The 23194-nt window shown below is 37.4% G+C and overlaps 1 protein-coding gene across 1 annotated transcript in view; it reads right to left on the bottom strand.

The window, feature by feature from the left end:
• CWF19L2 (CWF19-like 2, cell cycle control (S. pombe)) overlaps positions 1 to 23194 on the bottom strand; it is a 62764-nt gene that overhangs the window by 11327 nt on the left and 28243 nt on the right. Inside the window, exons 11-12 of the mRNA XM_015279608.4 lie at positions 15768 to 15893; positions 14454 to 14591 (exon numbers count right to left, since the gene is read on the bottom strand). Coding sequence (XP_015135094.2) covers positions 14454 to 14591; positions 15768 to 15893 — 264 coding nt within the window. The remainder of the gene's footprint in view (positions 1 to 14453; positions 14592 to 15767; positions 15894 to 23194) is intronic.

Here is a 23194-nt window from a genome sequence, read left to right as displayed (position 1 = left end):
GGAAATGATAAAAGTGTATTTGCAACAAATCCTTATAGACATTAAAACACTGATTGGGGTATCTCTAGCAAAGGACTAGTGCTAACTAAAGGCATTTAACAGGTACATTATTTTCTGTGATTGTGTAAATGAAGTGCCTTTGTCAAGATAATGAAAGAAAACTTGAAAATTCTCTTAAAGCACTTAGAAACATCTGCCCAGGGAACAACTGAAAAAGAAAAGAAAATGCATATACCGGTCTTCAAGACTTGGAGTCCTGCTCTACTACTAACATCAAATCAATGACGTTACTCAGTAGGCATTTTAGCTAAAGCTACATTATGCTAACAGAGATGAACACAGCAAGAAAGCTGCATTTCCTCCCAAGAAGAGCTGGTTTGCATCTGAGACACTTTTAACTTAATAGTTTGAAATAAAATAATATGTGAGCAGAAAAATATATTACCTGTGCAGTCAATTTGCTAAATGCCTCTTCCTCTGACTACAGAGCATTCCTGAACGTAAAGATAATGACTATAAACATTCAAAAGATTCAAAAAGATTTAGGGTCAAGGATGTCAACAGAGAATTACGATTTGCTGAAGTCTGATTTAAGAGGCTTCTGTTCAAAAATAGCCTCTCAGATATTTTGGTTAGAGGCATTTTACCTCATTACTAAATCAGACGTTAAATCCAACCTAAGAACATTAAGAACTCCACACTTCAAATGTTTGATATCTAGAATACACAGCTAAATAACACTGAACCTTCAGATAGACCCCTTGTAACCATCTCCATTGTAATAAGGCCTACAAAGAATCCAGTCACACTGTACTGCTGATTTGTATATGTGACTTATTACACATAATATGGTAGCTTCATTCTATTTTCTTACAGATACAAATCACATATTGTGTTTGGAAAGGTCTCCCTTCCACCTTCAATGTTCATATGTAGCCATAATTTAAGATAACAGCAACATTAAAACAATTTTCGTAATTGAAACACATTCTCCAAATAAATCTTCCACATACCTCCTAAGTAGTTAGTTTAGATAACTTGCTAAGAAGGAAGAGATAAAAAGACCATTTTTGTAGGGTAGATAATTAGCTTTCCTTCACAAAACACAGAAATCAGCTCTTACTCTTCCTGAATCTTGCAAATCCCTGAAACAGACCAGCAGCTCCTTCTGAAAAACGCTCAGTACTTTCAGTACCACGCAACTACATACCAGCTTCCTTAATACTATTTCATGTAGCTCTAATACGTTCAGCTGCTGATGTGCGTTTCCTACTGAAAGCCACTGTATATTAAAATCAACAGTTCAACAGCAGAGTTCTGTTTTTGTTGTCTTACTGCAATTCTGTACTTCTGTATTTAAAATAAACAGGAGATTCTTGAGCTGCACAAAAAATATTTAGTGGTTTATTTGTCAAAAAATCCAGCCTCTGCTCTCCTGTCATACGAGGATAAGAAAAGTAGAACTAGAGCTTCATTAAAAGAAATGCAAATAAGTACTACCTGTAGAATGGCACAACTTCATTATTAGGTTTTTTTTTCTCCCCACTTTTAATTAGTCTGCCATGAGAATGCAAATAGACATGAAACAAGACAGCTGGCAGACTACAAAGAAATGACAGAATGGAAAACAAAACCTTGGATATCAGAAATATACACAGAACAGACTACCATCACTACTTTGCTTTCCTTGCATTTAGAAGCATCTGGTATCCTTGCACTTGGAAATATCTGCTTTGCTAAACACGACCTCTTTAATGTAACAGCACTCTCCACAAACAACTTAAAAATACTCTACGGATCCCATTAAGCAAGTCCCTTCCTTATACAACAGGAACACAAGTCAAGAATTCTATCTACTGATTAAATTAATATTAATCTTGTCAAACAGGCTGGTTGATGTCTTTCCTCAACAGTGGATAAAGTGCTGAATACAAGAAGACACATGGAGCCCAAAACAGAAGGCTCGTCTTAAAAGCAGTAACCATTATTAAAATGCTGTCTAAAGACCAGATTTGGTTTTCTCCTGGCACAGTAATGAACAACACAAGATTGCTCCATTTCAAATGGTAACTCAGTAAGACCAAAAACAAAACTGATGATGCTGTTCTTTAGTAAGATAATGAATCACAGAATCATAGTTGGAAGGGATGCACAAGGATCACAGAATCTCAGGGACTGGAAGGGACCTCAAGAGATCATCAAGTCCAACCTCCCCACCAAAGCACATTTCCTACAGTATATCATACAGGTGGGCATCCAGATAGGTCTTGAGTATCTCCACAGAAGGAGACTACACAACCTCTCCATGTAACCTGTTCCAGTGCTCTGTCACCTTTACTGTGAAGAAGTTCTTCTGCTAGTACAGAATTTCCTATGTTCACGTTTTAGGCCATTACTCCTTGTCCTATCACTACACATCACCAAGAAGAGCCTGGCCTCATCTACTTGCCTCCTACCTCCCTTTAGATATTTATTGACATTTATCAGATCCCTTCTGAGTCTCACTGGCCCTTTTGGCTGCCAGGACATACACTGAAATATTACTACAGATCCCACTACAATAACAGAAAACATTAAGGAATGCAAGGCTGTTTAAGAAACTTCTGTTACAGACATTAAGTGTTTGAAACAAACAGGATCTAAGAAAAAAAGTTATTTCAACTTGCTTGTACAATAAAAAAAGCCTCCTAATTAGTAAGCTCGTTGAGCAATATAGCTTTCACTTGTCAAAGAACAGACAAGGAGGAAGTGGAAAAAGGAAGGGTTATTACTATTATTATTTCCCTTTGTCACACACTTAACAAGATTACAAGACCTTTATTCACACACACAAATGCACAGAGCCATATGCTGCAGTTTTGAGACAGGGACCCAGTTACATATGGTCACCCTGCCCCTCGATCTTCATTTCTTGTCATATTTTATCAAATCCTTAAGATAATTTTACAAGAGTGTTAAAATGGGATATATTTTCACCTCAAGAAAAAGCATAATGAATGGAATAACAATTTCTTTGCAAATCCTCTATTACAACAGCATCCCTCTAAGCAAGGTCAGAAACCTAAAGACAGGCAAAACTATCATCCAGCAAGAATTGTGTATTCCTCCTGAAATAAGATATGCTACAAGTTTCTGCCAGCAAATCCATTCAACAATGCTTCTGCTGTCTTAAAAGTCACAAAAACAAACAAAAATTATATTTAGTTTATAAGATTGCAATAGTAGCAATGAACATCATCAACACATTCTCCACCAGTAGCAGTGAAAAAGCTCTGTTTTTGTTTATTTAAGAGTATAATTCCTTAGAAATGTTTTTCCCCCAAATACTGCAGATGAGAAACACTTGTGTGACAGCACTGAAATACAATAAAATGCAGCTGCTACTACAGCAGAATAGATAGTGCTCTTCAATTACTATTCTAAATATTAGCTTAAAAAAAAAAAAAAGTTATTCAGGAAGAAATGGAAATTCTCCCTCCAAAAATTTCAACTCTTATAATAAGGAGTCTGGTATGCTTTGCCAATTGCATTACTTGGCTGTAACAAAACTCTCTGAGCAAGTTACTGGGGAACTGAAAGAACAAGACAACAGTGTTCTCCTAAATGCCAGAAGGGAAGCAAGCAATCATTTAAAAACTGATTTATTTCATAAGTAAGTTCTTCCATACAAAACACACAGCTAGTACAAATTCAAAGGAGCAACCGTGCCAAGGCGTTGCTGGAAAGCCCCTGTGCTGCAACAAGTGAAGTTTTACACCTGTTAAACACGGGAGTCAGTGCATTCTGGAAGTTCTGCATTTAGTTCCCTAGCCATGCCTGATGCAGCCTATGCAGACATGTTGTATTTTGTGCTGCACAGAGAAGTAGGCAATCACTTATGTAGCACTTTATGTTCGGATGTCCTAGGAATATCACTAGCTCAAAGTTAATATTAGAAATTCAGACACCCATAAAGACAACGTACCTCACACTGTTGTTTCTACCAGACAATGGCTAATAAAGTAGAGCTAATCTGATACACTCATAAGAGAGAGAGTCTTCTCAGTCCCTCAGCTTTTGTTTCCCATTTGATTTTTTTCAGGGGAGCCCGTGGGCCACATTCTTCCCTCATAGGTGCACTCTACTTTCCAACTTTTCCTTCTCCTTTGGCAAGTAACAACTACCCAGAGAACACACAGGCAGCTTTCACCTCCTACCACCAGGCAAAATGGCACAGTCTCCTACAATTCATGGCATGTAATTGTGAAATTTCTCCCATCCATCTGACAGAGGATCTGTTTTCCAAAGCTATGCACAATTTGAGCTTAACCAACAGAGATACCATCATTATTTTGTTTGCCCTGGCCAATGAAAGGTCTGCGCTATACAAATGTTTAGCAAAAGTCAGGGAAGACACCCAAATGTCATCCAGGACACAAAAATCATCCTCTGGACTTTCATTTAGACAGCTCTATTGCAGTGTAAACGTGGCAGACTCCCAGGAGAAATAAATAGATAGATAGATAGATAGATAGATAGATAGACAGATAGATAGATAGATGAATAAATAAAAGAGAGAGATCTCTGACCAGTCAGTACAGAAATTCAAGAAAATATTAGCATCTCACAATGCATAAATGAGAATGATTTGAGATGGAAAAGTTACAGCACTGTGCTGTATTTGCTGATGAAATCTTTAACATATTCTTACTATTCATATTAATTACTATATTACATAAGTAATTTCATTATATAATACTCATTTCATGCAACATTTGATATATTTTTTTTCATTTTTACATTATTGAAGCCAGTAGGCACCTTGGCATGGGGCTGCTTATAAAAGTAACTCTCACAGATCTGTACTCAGCTCACTCCAGGTTCAGCCTCATTTTTCTGCCAACACATGTTCAGAAAACTGGAACTGTATGTCAGTTTAATTTTATATTGATTCCATTTTTCTTATTGCTACAGTAAAATCCCTGGAGTCTTACACACTGCTGGCAGTCTCCATATTCAATCTGAAGTGTGCTGTGCCTCTTATCTCTCCCTCTGCTGGTAATACTTGCTCTTCCATGCACCCTATGGAAAGAAAGCCCTGCTAAAGGATTTAATACCATTTGAAAGTAAACTTCAAGTCACAGAACTCCTGATCAACAGGGAATACTCCTACATAATACACTGATTGCACCTTCTCCTCTTCAGATTTCCTCTGAAATTTCCTCTAATTTCATTAAATGCAATTAGCATGGTAGCAAAATATACCTGCATTTTTCAGATTTATTTTCAGCTTATTTTCTCGTTCTATTTTGTATCAAAGTGTTGCACTTCTGCTTCTCTTGTTTTCTTTAACACAATCACATTTCAAGTTACTTCCATATAAGCTGATAAAAGTGCATCTGCTTGGAAAATCTGCAAAAAAATCCTCTATAGATTGTATAAAATGTATCAGTTTGATTTTAAATTGCCATGGCAACGCTGACGTCTTCAACTTTAAATGACAGAGTTAATATTTGCGGAATGCTGTACTCATAATATATTTTGGGAAGCTGCAAAAAAGAATAAACTATTATTTTAGAATATAAACCTGAGTGACATAAGAACATGTCACTGCACTTAAATTTAAACACGCTGTTTACAACAAAATCACCATAGAAATAAGTCTTTCTCATCTCAAACTGTATTTGCTCAAGCTTTATTAAGATTAAACTTTATCATGTTAATTTTGTTACTGTAACTCCAACCTTCCTATAAGCACAGAAACTGAGTTGGTAGGTTTAATTCAACAAATAATGCAACGTACAGGCAATTCCCAAACTCCTCTTCCTAGTAAAATAACACAGTGAACACAGAGCATCAAAGAATTCTTACATATCAACACAGTACTTTTGAGGTCTATGTCACTGACAGGAGAACATCATGAACAATTCTGATGAGTAAAGCACTTTGGGCCACCTCTGAGCAGTGGAAAGCCAAGCAAGAAGCAAACAACCAACTGCTGTTCAATGGTTAGGGAGCACACTCCTTGTTTCACTTATTTGAAATGAAAACTGCACATGTTGCTACAATTGGGTATCAAGACAGATAAAGCTTTATCTTCAAGCCAGTGAAATGAAATCGAAGCCAAACAAAATACCTTCAACCTCACAACACTGGCGTTAGAAGTACAAATGATTTGCATGTAACTCTACAGTTATCCATGTCCTCAATTTTAAGGCACAAAACAGGCCATCCTGCATAAGTCTCCATAAAATCACAGAATCATAGAATGGCCTGGGTTGAAAAGGACCACAATGATCACAGAGTTTCAACCCCCCTGCTATGTGCAGGGTCTCCAACCACCAGACCAGGCTGCCCAGAGCCACATCCAGCCTGGCCTTGAATGCCTCCAGGGATGGGGCATCCACAGCCTCCTTGGGCAACCTGTTCCAGTGTGTCACCACCCTCTGTGTGAAAAACTTTCTCCTAATATCTAACCTAAACCCCCCCTGTCTCAGTTTAAGACCATTCCCCCTTGTCTTATCACTATCCACCCTCATAAACAGCCATTCCCCCTCCTGTTTATATGCTCCCTTCAAATATTGGAAGGCCACAACGAGGTCTCTTCATTTGTACTTTATCTGTTAACCTTAATGCTGTTAACCTTAATGCTGTTAACCTTAATGCTGTTAACCTTAATGCTGTTAACCATAAAGAACACAAAACATTTACACAGACATTTAACATGTGCTGAGTCTATAGAGTTCCTCACTTTCCCATGTTTTCTAAGCTAGCTCTCACGGCTTGGATTTGGTTCCATTGAACAGTTTTAACTCAGTGTCCATGCAATACACACAGAAAGCTGTTTACTGCATTCAACGGAAGCCTAGTGGAACACAGAACAGGACAAATGGAATTTTTTCTCTCAGGTTTCTGTATTAATTTTTCTGCAGTACACCACGTGCATGCTTACATCTTCAAGTGAATGTAAAAAGCAACAATCCACAGAGCTTTGTAAGAACATTATGTCTATTAAACACTGCCCTAGAAGGGCTTCACCAGGTGAAGAAAGGACAAAAAGCTTTATTACCTAAGAGCAGCAGCATCCTGCATTCTTTCAGTGTAGCTAGTAAGGCATTTGCACTTTTATTTTTATTTATGATGACGGAAATGCAAATAGTTACAATAGACAGGTTGGCACAGCAAGAGAAAATGGAAAGGCTGAAAGCAATTTGCCATTTTACAGATTCAAACCAAGGAAAGGCAACGTACAAATTCCCTTTTTGGAAATCTATAATACCAGCACATCTCTTCAGTAAATCTGTAAATAAAGGTCAGCATTACTAATGCCATTTTGTACTTTAAATAAATGCCTTAAGCATTTAAATTCATGTTATACAAATTACTGCAGAGATTTTTAAATGAAATTAGTTCATGGCCAAAATTGAAATGGTCTGATGAGCAACACAAATTAATCTTTCCCACTTGCTTTTAGTAAAACTTAATCAGAAAGAAAAAAAAAAATCCCAAGTAGAATTTCTGCATCCAAATAAAAGGTAATTTCTACTGAGGCACTGTTCCAGAAATCAGTCTCCATACACCCACAAGCATCTATTGATGAAATGAAAGGATTATGTACGTTTTAACAGCATGAATTTGGGAAAATTGAACTACTTATAACAGTCAAGGGCAGAAAGAACTACACAGAAGTTGCTTAAAGCTAACAGTAGTAAAAACTGAATACTTCACATATATTTTGTATTATCAAACTGTCAGTAAAAAAAAATTATTTTTCTATTTATTTTTTTTTAGCTTTTTTGTATCCTTTAGTCAGTAAGAAGCAGGAAGACGCAAATCTGCTTTCCTTGCTGAAGAAAGTAAAAAGCAGAAATACATCAACTTCCAACTTTTGGTTTTCTTTGGGCACTGCAGTCAAATTTGAAAGAATCATACTTTAAAGCCTGCTTTTTTCCTTCTACGGAAAAGATGAGTGTTGGGTACTTTATTCCTGCTACTTAAAAAAAAAAAAAAAAAAAGCTTCTTCACCACTGAAAATAAAAGATATGGGGATTTTTCATTATGTTTCTAAGTTTAACATATTAGGGTGCATAAGACAGCTGTGGCAGAGGCTATACTTACAAACTGAGATAACTGAAGTCCATGCCAACCTGCTCCAAACAAAAGCCAAAATGTAGCAGGGCAAGAAAATACTAAAAACAACAGCGTAGTATTAAATCCAGGTCTAGAATATGAAGAATGAGCAAAAGCAAACTGATACACTGGAATTTGCTTTTCAGCTTAATTTAAGACATAGGCTCAACAGACTAACAAAACCAGCACGGAGATGGCATGCCTCTTCTGTCTGACCTTGGGGAGCTCCTGAAAAAAGGAGACCTTATGGGTGGATAAAAGCTTTGTTATGACAACTATGGCTTGAGCATGTTAAGTCTGCGAAGCTGAACAGGAGTGAGGCATGAAATAACGCCATATCGACCTTCATTTCCCAATGGGATTGTAGTAAAAATACACTCTGTATTTCTTTCTTCAAAAGCAGCTGCCTTGTCTGTAGTGTCAACCTCCTCTGAGTAGCCACGCCTAAGAAACCACCATAATAACTCAACAAAAGCAGTTCAGACAGGTAAAATGAATGAAATTACTCAGCAGATTTTTAACAGATAGGATCTCCCTTCTCCCATCCTATGCAGGATGTCATTTACAGAACTTCAGCAGTTTCCTCCCATTATGCTTCTGAAAGATGGCAGATTCATCTCTATGGATATGTTTTCTGCCCACAGGAACAAAATAATTTATATGCATCAAAGTAGCGTGCCATGCTATCATACCAAAACTGACCAAAGATGTTTGGTTCCTAGAGTTCCTGCTGAACACAAAAGTTCCTTGCTCAATCGACACAGGAGAGATGCAAGATTTTTTGAAGACTGTCTCACTGAGTTCCCAGGTAAGAACACAGATATGCAGTACAGTACGGGTTTATAAAGTAAATACAGAAACCAACACTTCAACCTAAAGCTGACCTTATAGTGCTGCCAAGAAGAATGTGTTCTACCTAAAGATATGGAAAACTGAGTATGTCTATAGTCAGTTTCTTAATTTAAGATGAAGGCACAATCATCACCGGATGAAAATCATTACATTTTTTGGTGATAAGCTATACAGAAATGATTAAAGCACTTCTGATCTTAACAAAGGAGAGAAACTAGTACATATAATGCTCCTTTTTACAAAACCAACCAACCAAAAAAAAATCTTTGAAACTTAAATGTGAGATTGCGTGGTACTGCAGGTCTTTGGCACCATGAATTATGATCTGGGCAACTAAAAACACACTGCAACTATACACTTACATAGCAGAAAGCATAACCTAACCTTGAGCAGTAAGTGACATGAAGATGTACTTTGAGCACCTGCTCTAGCTCATTTAGCCAGTAAGATGAATGAAATTACTCAACAGATCTCAATCTTCTCTTAAAAGATTTAGCCATGAGCTGGTCATGAAGCTCATTCTAACAAAATCACGTGATGCAGTGCCTCTCTGTCTAGTGAGAAAAAAGAACCACAGCACAGCTGATCCAAAGTCACTGTAAACTTCAGGGCCATCATAAACCAAAAAAACCAGATACATAAACCAGGAAACACTCTTCCGACATTACTATAAAATATTATCCTAAAACAAATGAACAAACAAACAAAAAAACAGAATGAAGAACATTGAACTCAGCTGTGCACTGTACTGCATTCTGACTATTTACATTGCAAAAATCAATCTCCAGCAATAGCTAAAACGTTCGTCGAAAAACTCCTACCACTGACACTCCTGCTACACATCTGCAGCTCTCAGCAATTCTCTTAATACAGAGGCAAACTCTCTCAGCATGTGGAAATCCTGAGACACAACTGTATTCATATTTCCATATTCAATAATTAGCAATGAAACTATAGTTTACATTCGCCATATCCTCTCTCCTCCTGCTCACAGTAACAGCCTCCAAAGTATCTTGTGCTCTACAATACAAGTTCTACAGTTTCCTTCACTTACTGCTTGAAGGAAAACCTGCATCATGTTAAACTCTGGTCCATGACCATTTCATGTATTATTTGGTACAGAAGTAGTTGCTTTCTAGGACAATTTTTATACGAATTGTGACTTCTATTTTACCAATCGCCTTCTCCCCACCCAAGCTGAAAAAATGTTAGGTATTCTTCAAATGTCCACCATTCTGTGCCTTTGACCACACCTGGGTATCCTTCAAGTATGGGAGCATCACTGGTACACTACAGTAGCATTACATGCTTTAATTTGGTCATAAATTCCCATCGTTCAAAATCTCCCAAATTGTTTATCTTTTCAGTCACACTGGTGCTGAGATGATGTTTGCAGGCTCATAACTACTCTCGAATGTAGTAACAGCCTGCGGTGTTACATGCACAGCTGAGTTTCACCCAGCTTCATCATTATCATTCAATTAGGATGAGAGGTAATGACTTAAGTTGTGGTAGGGGAGGTACAGGTTAGATATTAGGAAAAAATTTCTTCTCAGAAAGAGAGGTGAGGCATTGGAACAGGCTGCTCAGGGAGTCACCATCCCTGGAGGCATTCAAGAAAAGGGTAAATGTGGCAGTAAGGTTTAGAGGGCATGGTGGTGATGAGCTGACAGTTGGATCAGATGATCTTGGTGGTCTTTTCCAACCTTAATGAGTCTGTGATTATCACCGCTCTACATGCATCAATCCTGACCTTCATCTGAATTTACTGTGCAGATACCTATGATGGGATCTCTTTCTCTCTATTTTAGAGGTCTACAGCACAATCTTGTGTGTCTGAGCTAATTTTCTTAATTCCTTTTATACCCATAAAATCATTCAGCAGGCACTCAAAATAGGACAGATGACTCACACCACTCAAATACGTACTTCTCTCCAGTGACTTTCTAAAGTGAATCTCAAGAATCAGCTCAGATGTAAGTTTTATAATGCTTTTTGTTCTGAATTCCTCAGTTCCTTATAGTGAGCTCTAGTTTTAACAATCTTGAATAACTACGTAACAATAACAAAGTGTCAGAAGTATCCCTCCTTCCAGATGGTTCCCATACATGCTGAACAATAGAGATTATTATGGAGTCCCCCAGTAACCTCCTTTTATAATAAAAATTTAACATTTATTCCTGCCTTCTATTTTCTATTTAAAGAATGCTGTTGCCATTGCCATTATTTGGTCCTCAGCACCATGGATGAATAAAGGCTGCACTCAGGAGTTCCTCATTCAGCAATGTCACATCTGACTGCTTTCAGATCACTTGAGTGAGGACCACTTGGTTTTCGTCATTTGAGATTACTCCTCTCAAATTCAAGCTTGGGTTTACAATGATGAATTTTTATATAATTGAACTAAATTCCCTTTCACTGATCCTATTGAGACAGTTAATCATTTATTCCCCGTAAATAATCCCTCATGCAAAGGAATCTCTTTATAGTTGTAACCACTTATAGTTCATGCTAGAAACAGAGACACCTAGATTAGAAAAGGACTTCAAGATCAAGTCCACCACTCAACCATGTTCCTAAATTCCACATCCACAAGTCTCTTAAAATACATCCAGGAATCACCACTCTAAAACTTCCATGGGCAGCCCTCTCCAATGCCTAACCTTGCTAACCATGAAGAAATTCTTCCTGATATCCAATCTAAACCTCTCCTGGTGCAACTTGAGGCTGTTTCCTCATATCCTATCACTTGTCAGCTGAGAAAAATGTGAGAAAAGAGACCAACTCCTTTCTCACTGCAGTTTCTCTTCAGGTAGCTGTAGGAGCAATGTGACCTCCCCTCAACCTCCTCTTCTTCAAGTTAAATAGCCCCAGTTCCCTCAATTGCTCTTCAAATGCAAGTAGTTCACCAGAGCTTCTATCAAGCACTTACCTTTCCTAAATGCTCTATTTACACCTCGATGGGTTCTTTTTAAAACATTTCTGCAGGCAACATCCAGTGAGTTTAATCCCTGTTTTTTTGGTTTTAGCAAACTCAAAATATTGACTCAATATAATTCCCTCAAGGTCATTTTTCAATCTTTCTTATCAAGGCTTACTTTCTACAGCTTGCTAGGCTTAGGCTCTTTTCCATTCCTCTTACCTAGACGTGGCAAGCACTTGACTTTTCTGTTCATCCATCCTTAGACTTATTTTTAATAAAAGTTTTATCCTATTCTGAGAAGGCATTCTCTCCCTTAAACTGTTTTGTCATGGTATGTATTTGCAGTTAACATTTAGTGCTAGAGTTTCTTAACAGCCCGCAAACATCTTCTCTGCAACAGAATTGCCAGGTCACAGCCTGAACCAGTGGTTGAGCACTAGGTGAGAAGTGAGCCTGGATCCATTCCTCCTCACCTTCATTTACGGGTTAGCAGTTGAGGGATGGGTTAGCAGCATCTCTGGATAGAGACTGCACTCTTTTTGGGCTGCCATTGGTCATTAGAAGGGGTGAACTAACTTTCCTTCTTTTTTACCTGCTGTTGCTGTGGTGCTTGTATTCTATTAGAAGGCACTACCATCATCTTCTTTTGCTATATAATACTTAAAAAAAAAAAACCCAAAACTCTTTAGAAGATAAAGACTATATTACACTATATTTTTCTCTACCATATATATGCAGAAGTTCAGTTACCAAAGTTTATGATCATTTGTACAGAATTTTTATTTTTAAAATAGCTACAAGCCAATGCTCAGCCATTGCTGTGCCATTCCTAACTGGATAAGATTTCAACAATATCCCAGAAAACCTTACAAGGCAAGTAACTTAAATCTTTAAGGAATGGACTGTAGACACAAGATTGCTTACCAAAAACATTAAGCACAAAAGATGCAGGGTTTTTTGTTTTCTTCTAATTGAATAATTCTAGCTTATACCTTTTAACAGTAAGGATGGATAACAGAATGGGAGATGAGGATCCTTACATTAATAATTACCTAGTACAGCAACAACAGTGCAAAAATGGTAACTGAAGATGCAAGTGTTCTGACCAGTTTGAATCAAAAAACTTGGGATCAATAAATACATATACAAAAATACTTCCTACTAGTTTTAGAAATTTCAGAAGTAAGCTAAGAATATTACTGTACAGATATACACGTTTTTCAGAGAAGTCCAAATGGTGAGCTTAGAAGAATCCAAACAAATGAATATTTCTGGTTTTGGGAGCAATCACCACTACTGAGATCTGATAGCTTCTTCAGGTGTTCTGAAGAGGGAGTTCTACCATTACCAAACTCAGCAGAAATGAATCAGTCTGGTTATTCTTTTCAGAGATGTGAAAACATCAGTCCACAAAAATTTAATCAAGCCTGTGAACTATTTTATGGAAACAGTCAAGTGAAAGCATCAGACAAAACACATGACAAATTAAGCATGCTAATGATAATTTATGTTCAAAGACTAATTTAGGAATTTACCTTCAATACTCAGATTTGAACCATTTATTTTAAAATCTAGCTACATATGTTTTTGGTTTTTTTTTTCATAAACACACTAAGCACCACCATTTCTCATGAAAGATACCTTATCTAAAGAAAATAATTAAAGGAGACAAGATAATACAAAGAATAAGTTTTTTGAGTTAAACACTGACTATTTGTCTTTGCTATTCTTATTAGCATATGAGAACAGTATGAAGTTCTACTGTGTCCTTATATTTTCATTCACTTTTTCATGTTTGCATGGTGATGACATACATGCTAGGTAATTATAAGTAACATATTGCACAAGTAGAATGGTTTTCAAGCAAAGTTTTATACATTAGGTGTTTTTGTTGTTGTTGCTGTTGTTGTTTTTGGCATGGTGGGTGAAGAAGGAAACCAAACAAGCCATTTTTGGCAACAACACATCCATTTAAAACTGGATCACACATCTATTTAAAACTGGATCTCAAGGGCATTTCCCTCACCCCACCCCACTCCAGTATGCCAATGGGAGAGAATGAGAGGTACCAGAAGCAGCTGAATTAGATGCATAAACCACATTACTATCTAAAACTCTGATAACCTCTCCAGAAGAACTTCCCGACAGAAGGTATATCACAACAGATTAAATATTTTCTACTGGACATTATCTGACTCTTTCAAGTAACACCATAAGAATGAGAATATAAAAATGACACCAAACAAATATAAAACTACTTTTATGGTACTCTCCAGGATTCTAAGCACTAAGAAAATGCTGCTCTTAATCATCATTAATTTGGGGAAAACAGACTTTGTTGGGCATTTTAAAAAAAATTAAGGTAGAGCACACTAAGAGAATTTACCTCAAAAGTTTAAAAAAAACAGTCAGAACAATCAGCTCATGAAGGAACTGAACCGTCACATTTCCTGTGTGCACACAGGTTTCCATGACTTTGAGACTGTCAAAGCAACAAGCCTAGCACAGTGAGACGCTATTGTCTTCTCAATACTTCTGATATTAAAATGCTCAAAAACCCATAACTTACCTTTGATGCCATACGCATGAACAATGCATTTTGATCCTCTGCTGTTCTCATTTTCTCATTTTTGACTAAATCCTGCAGGCTCATACTGTCATCATCCTGAAAATATCTTACTCTTTCTTTATCTACATGAGTCGTGATCTGAAAACAAACAATGAAAATAAATTTTAACCTAGTGAGAATGATCAAGAATGAAATTCAGACCCTGACAATTTCAACAAGTTTAAAGAATGAGGGATCAAGCTAAACATATATGAAACAACTGGGCTTGCTGCTTCATTTGACCTAAGGAAAGGAGAGTTTTCCATTTTCTTCAGTTATTCCAGTATGCCTAAGTAGAAACACTGTCTACAGCTCTTATATCCTCAGGCTGACAGAGCTTACCACTGTGGAAAGATGCAGAGTAACTCACTAAAACAGCTGAACAGTTCACAAAGATGGAATATTCCAAACAGTAATTTCCATTAATTACTGTAATTTAAAAAAAACAAGCAATTACAAACACTACTGAAAATCTGTATAAAGGTGATACCTTTGCCATCTTAGAGTGCACAAAGAAACAGGTTGTTCTTCAGAGCAGGACTAAGCTAAGTACTGAAGAAGGATATGGTAGGATATGTTCATAAACCATATGTCAAAGGTGGCATTTTTCCAAAACAAAAACAACAGGAGGATTACAAACAATTCCTTATCTCTTGTACATTTCACTTCCTCATAGCCCTATTGCAAACCGATCTGTCTTACCAATCAAGTACATACTAGAAATATAGAGGTACTGAATGCTCCCCAACCCCAAGATCAAAGTAATAGTTTACTGCTGGCAAGCAAATATCCAAATTATAAAATGCTGCTCCAGCTTCAGATTCACACTGTCTCCCCAAACACTCTTCTGTTAAAGTTAGGTCATACTTCTTATTACCATCAGCAGCATTTTTTATCAGGAAAAAAGGGAAATTAGTCATGGAGATTATCTTGGAAGTATTCAGCTCTGCTAAACTTTCCTATTTACAAACAGTATGTAATATACACCTACTTAGCTAAGAGACTGAGAATCTGAAAAAAAAAAAAAGACACGTGATAGTACATTTAAATAAGCCTTAAAATGGTCTCTAGGGAAATGTAAGTCTGAAAATAAACTTAATATATGCTTAATAAATATGTACTCTATCACTTAATTACAACCATCATCTGAAGAGAACTTTTAACTACCTATTGACATTCTGATAAGACACTCACATTGATTATTGCACCATACAAGTACATCTACAAAATCATTTTATAATTACACTCCTTAATACTCACTTTCATAAAACTTACCATCTGCCTCTTTCTCCGTCCTCCTTTAGGCTCCTGTGGTTCAGTTGATGCAGTCACAGGCCATGCCCTTCCACTCGGATCTGTTCTGACAAGGACCACTTGCTCATCTTCTTGATGGCTTGAGGCCTGTAACAGGTTTTAAGATAAACTTTAAAACAGAGGATAAAAAACAGACAAAAACAATAGAAACACCTAATCCCACATTCAATAAACAATTTAAACCCTAAAGATTAAAGAACAAATTATTTTCTTGTTGCGTGTTTATTTTAATTATAAGAAGGTACTATTACATTACACATACAATGAAAATGAACAGGATATTGAAGATGTATCCAACTGGTCAAGTCCAGAGTAAACATGTTTTTCTAGTAAGAAGTAAACTTGTATTCTTGATTCTTTCTCATAAAACCTCATTCCCAAAAGGAACACAATGCTTCTGAATACTTCAACAGAGAATACTGAATTAGTTTACACAACCAACCCAATGGTGTACTTCTGAAAAACATGTGAAAAGCTTTGGCAATTTACCACTTACGCTGTGGTTTTTTTTATGGGTGGTCTTGGTTTGGGGTTTTGTTTTTGTTTCTTGAGGGGGTGGGTGTTGTTTGTTTTACCTTGGGTTTTATCTGTTGATTGGTTGGTTTGTGGTTTTTTTTGGGGGGTTGGGTTTTTTCTAGTTAGTTAGTTTGTTTCTCCAAAATTTGGCAAGCAAGCTAGCCAAAACATTGACTATTACTTCTGAATATATCCCATTAGATCAGACTTTCATTTCAAAGAATCATAGAATGGCTTGGGTTGGAAGAGACCTCAAGCATCATCAAGCACCACCCCCCCTGCCAGAGGCAGGGCCACCAACCTCCATATCTAATACTAGGCCAGGCTGCCCAGGACCCCATCCAACCTGGCCTTCAACACCTCCAGGGAAGGGGCATCCACAACCTCTCTCAGCAGCCTGTTCCAGCACCTCACTGGAAAGAAGTTTACAGAGTGGTCCTTACCATCAGACACAGATATAGAAAGTTAAAACCAAAACTACTGGTAATGTTGATTTGACTTTATCAGAACCCGTGAAGCAAGATGCAATCTGCTGGTTTCAGCTCAATCTGTCAGCCAGTAATAGAAAAATAGTGAAGTCTCTATCATTCATATAAACACAAAGGAGACTCCTTCGTATCCTTGTAGAAACACTTTGCCAGATAATGTAATTCCTTGTTATACTGGACATTTTCAGAACTACAAAGCCAGTACCAAACACCTGCATCAAGGACCTACCTACAAAAGGGGTCATCTTAGTTCAGACAGAAAAGTTAATTCCCTGGACTCCAGATCTTCATCACCTAAGACTGTAACAGACCCCAAGATCTATCAGTAGAGTTCTAGAGTCATACTGTGTTGTGCCTCCGAGTATGCCCCAAACTGTTCCCATTTCACCAGAGATGGATAGCTTAATATCTTTTCTACAGCCAAGCCCAATCTGAAGGCCTGGACTAAGCACCTTTATCCTGAAGTTTTATTCCTAGTTGTCTTAGTTTATATCGGCTGCTCATTAAGACTCTGAAAGATATAGATTTCATTCAGAAAAAAACTCCACATCCTTTTATGAAAATATTCTGGAAGACAATAATTCACTTCTGTGGAAGATTTAACTTCAGTGCAGCTCAAGAAGATTATAAATCCACCTCCTATGATTTCTCTACCCACCAAACAGTGAGGGAAGGAGGAAGAGGAGATCTGCAATATTTGTACAGGAGTAAAAAGAAGATACGGAGGATTCATTTGGTGAGATTGAATTTATCAGCAAATCCAAAAAGGAAGCACTGTCACCTAACTCAGTGACAAAGGATTCCAGTCCTCTAGACAAAATACCAGGGAGCTGAATGAATATATTCATTTCTCAAACGACTGTTCAAATATTTGACTGCAGTTCAGTTATTGAAAACTCCATTTCTAGGTATTTACAGCTGTAACTTACCCTACTGGAGTCAGCTACCTAGAAGTAACAGACAAGAGGACTAAATACTGTTTCACATTGCTCCCTTGATACACCCAACCCTCAGTCTTACACCTTCAGCCACTGCTGTAACCACAAAAACTGCCTTATCAATTCAAGAAGCTATCTCCCACCACCTAAGCTCCCATTTGGGATGGAAGTCACCACTCTGACAGCTGGGCTGCATGATGAATGCCTTGTCAGGAGCCAGCTTAGCCCAGCACTCTCCAAAACTGGGACAACAGTACTTTCCCACCACATAGGGGTGCTGAGTTCAAAGATACATTTATGCAGTAAAATAAGAAAAGGAAAGGCAGAAATTGTTCACCAGAAAAATAAGCACTTAATTTTCTGAAGAAAAAAAAAAAAGAAAAAGAAAAAATAAAAATGTGAGAGCTTCTTGATTACACTAGACAACAAAGATGTTTAGGTAAGTCTGGTGATGAAATTAGAGCAAAAAGGGGGACATCACTGAATCCGGTGATATTAGAACAGCCTTTGTCAAGTTGTATAAACAACCTTATTAATCTCAATTTGAAGCTATTTTCCACTAACCAACTGATGTGTCTACTTTACATTTGCCATTCCTCCCTAATGAAAGCCTGTCCCAGAAACCCCGATCAAATCAGAAAGTTCTGGAGATACTGAAGTATGCTGGCTCAAACAGCTTACATTTCACAGGAACAGGCACACAAAGGTAGAAGCTATGGAGAAAAAAAACTGTCTAGACATACTAAACTTCACACTTCTGTATCACCAAAGGCAGACCTCACTTCTGCAGTGCAAATCAAGATGTCCAACACTGACCTGGCTCAAATAAGGATGGAGAGGAGGAGCACTTTGCATACACCACTTTTTGAGAACAGGTGTTTTCTCTCTCCAGGGAAGGACTGGGGGAAAAGAGGTGATTAACTGCCATAGGGGAAAAAGGTTGTGCATCTCTAGATGAAAAAAGACAAGGACAGGAAGATGAAGAAGGACTATAGAATAAGGGGAATAGAGCAGGATGTACTTCCAACTTAAATGGATGACAAATGCAAAATGAGTGTTCTCTGTATGACAAGCAGGTAATCAGTACTAAGAAGATGAAGCCATCAGGGCAATAGATTTCAGCCGGCTCCCATTTACACAACATGAGATAATGCTGAGGACAAACATTAAGGTGTAACACATACTGAAGTCAGCACCTACAGGGTTTGTCTGCTTGGGTTTTTTTTGTTTGGAGAGTCCTGACACAGGACACAGACTGACCATGACATCTTTAGATTTAATGTTCCAGAGAATAGGACAGTTAATATTCCAGAGAACAGACAGTACAAAAGAAAGTAATCTTTAACTTCAGAAGTTAAAAAAAATAATAATAAAAATGGTGAAGTTCTCCATCCAAGGGAAATTCAAAGGCGCATATTATGAAGGAGGATGAATCCAATAGATCAGATGTGCCAGGAATGATTATTCTGAAGATTAAAGCAGTTATTAGAGGTAAAGACATCCTTCAGAAGTCAAACTCCTGTCTAAATGTAACTTTGAAAAGTTTTAAACATAAATTGTAGAAGTGTATTGTACCTAACAAAAAAAAAAAAAGGGAAGGCAAAAGTTGATTTGATCTGATAATTAATAAACAAACTATTTCTGAACTTCAGAAGCAGAAAGCTTTCTGACAGACAAATAAGAAATGATCAGATGGCTGTTGCAGTATGAAAAGATGACAAGTGAGTTATTTGAATTCTATGTTCCCATTCCACTTCTGAAAATAAATAAATAAATAAATAAATGTAAGAATCAAACCAAAATGTCAGTAAAATTTTTCAAGAAAACTTCCATAAAAAATGATTGTCTCTGGAGTTCCCGAAAACAATTCCAATACATACATCCACATACCTCAGCACTCACCGTATCACTTAAGTAGGAGTCAGTACAAAGACAGCAGATACAACGACCACCCTGAGCTCTGCATTTTCACCAGCTATGAACAACAGCCTGCATGCCGCTCCCTAAAAGCCTGCACAAGCACAGGTGACCCACTGCTGCTGTCATCACAGCTGAAACGTACCACCTGCCGCCTCACTGTGCTCACACCCACTGTTTGGCCTCCATGACCATTCAGCAAGCGTCAATGAATGTCAATAGATGCCATTTTTTCCACATGAAGGAATTTGGAGACACATCTTTGCTTCATAGGCACTTCCATGTCAGACGCCATTCTGTCAGACTGTTCCTCTGCTGCCATCAGTTGAGCAGCAACAACAGAACAGAATATTGGTGGGAAGGTTCTACCTCTACTGCTGTACCACCAACATCCTCCTCCAATGTCGTAGGCCAACATCATAAAGTAGGAGGCATCTCTTTCAGAGAAGCCCTTGTACTACTGAAGTTGGTAACAGACAAACTCACAAAAGAATGATAAATCACTTCAGCAGGTGTGATAAATGAGAAAGGAGTCTTTGTAAGGTGAAGTAATGACTCTTAGCAGAACCAGTCTTTTCAGAGGGGCCTAAAGGCATGCGGTTACCTAACTGAAAGAGTGTGCTGAGAACTTTTATCTGTTTATCTATTGATAGTTATGTCATTAACTCTGGAATGCACCACCAAAGCTCATATGTAACAGCAATTAGTATTCTTTACCCCCTGTTCTCATATTTTCTGTTGGTTTTTAAGTTTTTGCATTCCCATGCCTATATGACACACTATACACTAAGACCCGTTTATCACAGCACAAGAATAATGACTTTCTTTCCTTCTAACACTCTGTGAAACCATCCAGAAGATTTCATAATTATTACCAAGAACTGCACCATCTTTCACAAGTTTAGGTTGGATATCAGGAAAAACTTCTTTACAAGGGTTGTTAAGCACTGGAATAGGCTGCCCAGGGAGGTGGTTGAGTCACCATCCCTGGATGGGTTTAAAAACCCTTTGGATGTGGTGCTCAGGGACATGATTTAGCAGAGGGTTGTTAGTTAGGGTAGTATGGTTAGGTTGTGGTTGGATTCGATGATCTCTAAGGTCTTTTCCAACCTGAGTGATTCTATGATTCTATGATTCTTGTGCTTTATATAGAGAGACACACTTTGAGAATGGATTTTGCTTCTGTTTTAACTTGCTTTTAGTATCTAGAAAGTATATTTATCCCTTCATAAAGTGGCATGGCATTGCATGCTGTTACAAAGCTTACTTTAAATCTCTAAGCTTTCTGAATGACTTCAATTATGTTATGCTATATTATAAATACAAAACAGATTGTTATTTTAATGTATCAATTTTTCCTAAATAATTATTGTCAGATAAACAACATCTTACTGTTAGAAGCACAATACAAACTTTTAAAATACACGTTGAAGTACATTAAATATTACATATACTATTATATGTTAAAATTGCAACTGCAGAAGAGGCTCGGTCACCATTCCTGAGCCATGTGATGACTAGTATGCAGACAATATAACCTACATCACTAACAAGCAATGTTTGGGTGAATTTACTGAACTAGACTGGAATTCTTTGTTGCCATTAATGAAGGAACATGAATTTCTAGTTCAGGCCAATTAAACATGCAAAGTACAAAGCAGTTCTCAAAAATATACAAGACGCTACAGAGTAATTAACACCCAAGTGAACGAAACAATGAGAAAGATAAATGCTTAAAATTAAATAAGTAAAATGCAGTTCCATAAAAGATTTATGAACTCTCCAGAGACGCTGTCTGTTCCATAATCTAGCAAGAAGAAATGGAAAAGCTCTGCCTCCATATATGCAGGAACAGACATTCAAGTGCTTAAACAAAGGGAGTAAGCAGGGCAATCATCCGAGACAGTATCCACTTAATTGGAGCTGGGTTTCAGTATTAGCAGTTAAAGAGAATAAAATACATTTTAAGAGGCAGTATATTGCGGGATTGAGAGCAGTGCAAGCTAGGAAAAACAAACTTTTTTTTTTCAATTACTGAGCAAACACAAAGCTGTAGACTGTGTGAAACAAGTTGTCTGCACATCCTTACTAAGGGCTACACTGCAGTGGTACCAGCACGATGTAACAAGGGAAAAACAAAGCTTGCCGATGTCTTCAATAAGGACAAACCACAACCACCACACACCAGCTCTTTGCTTGCAGATAAATTAGGTGCTGAACTAATTTGTTGTATAACCTGTTTATTTCTCTACAGTCCATGGCCAATGGAAATGCCTTGAATCCATTATCTCTAATTGGTCTAAGGATTTCTCAGCATGCTGGACTACAGCTAGCTGTTTCTTCCATCCTCTGTCTCCTATTATTTTCAATTGTTTTCTCCATTTTCAACTGATCTTTTTCTGACTCCTCAGACTGTGGTTACACATGGTCACTTCAGTTTCCAGAAGGATGAGGCAGCCCTGCTCAGGCTCAAGTCTGCCTCTATTTGTAACCATTTTTATGAGCAGAGCTCACCAGTGTATTCACTACCCTGAGTGCCCATTAAGTAAGTTACAAAACACCTAGGTGTTTTGAACTCCTCAGGGTCTGACATTTGTTGTGAATACCTGAACCGCCCACTCCAAAGGTAATGCCTAATAAACTGATAGATACAGCATTCTCCTAACAAGACCCAGGTTTGGATCTCACAGCACAAAGTTAAAATGGTCACAGGTCCATACAGCAGACCACAGTACAAAGCTCTGGTTTAGGTTCTTATCCATCTTTGATTTGGGTTCCTACAGAGAAGAAGAAAAAAACAGAAGGGGGGGGGGGGGGGGGGGGAAGATGAAGGGAAATAGCAGAATGAGGAGGTAAGAGCAAACTTCAGCCCAGGTTAGAAACTCAGTGTTTCAGCAAACAGTAATCAGCATCACTGATCAACTTCTAAAAGAGTTACATGAATGATGAAAGATTAAAAAAAGGTTTTGTTTTCTTTTTTCTTTTTGTTTTCTTTTTTCTTTCCTTTCTTTTCTTTTTTTCTCTTCTTTTCCCCAAGATTGAGAATAATTAGCACCTTGTATTTAACAAAGGACAAAAAGCAGAAAATCTAATGCAGGCTGTAACACCGGACCGAAGCATCCTACAGAATCCTACAGAAGAATATCTTCATTAAGTTCTGCTAGGTTTATATATAAAACATGAGGTAGAAAAAAAAAATAATAGCTCCTAATTCATAAGTGAAAACATTCATTACTACAAAAGGATTAGACACATAACTACTAATTTATTGCTTTTTTTAATCCAGTTAGTGACATCAGTTAATAACATGTTATGTAAAAATGTAATTTTGTCTTATAAATATAAAACAGTTTGCCCTTTAAATTCAATTCTTTGTTCTTGTATTCGGAAAAATGGAATTTTATCTGAACTGCTCATTGCTCAGAATAACGAACCTGACCGCCTTATTCATTTCCTCTTGATACTGAACGCCGCCAATCAACCCTGCATTCAATAGTTGTTCTATTTGCTCTCAGTACTTAGAGCATCT

This window comes from Gallus gallus, chromosome 1, assembly GCF_016699485.2.
Source record: "Gallus gallus isolate bGalGal1 chromosome 1, bGalGal1.mat.broiler.GRCg7b, whole genome shotgun sequence".
In the NCBI taxonomy this organism is placed as follows: domain Eukaryota; kingdom Metazoa; phylum Chordata; class Aves; order Galliformes; family Phasianidae; genus Gallus; species Gallus gallus.
Note: the sequence above shows the minus strand (reverse complement) of the source record. Positions and strands in the feature narration are given on the sequence as shown.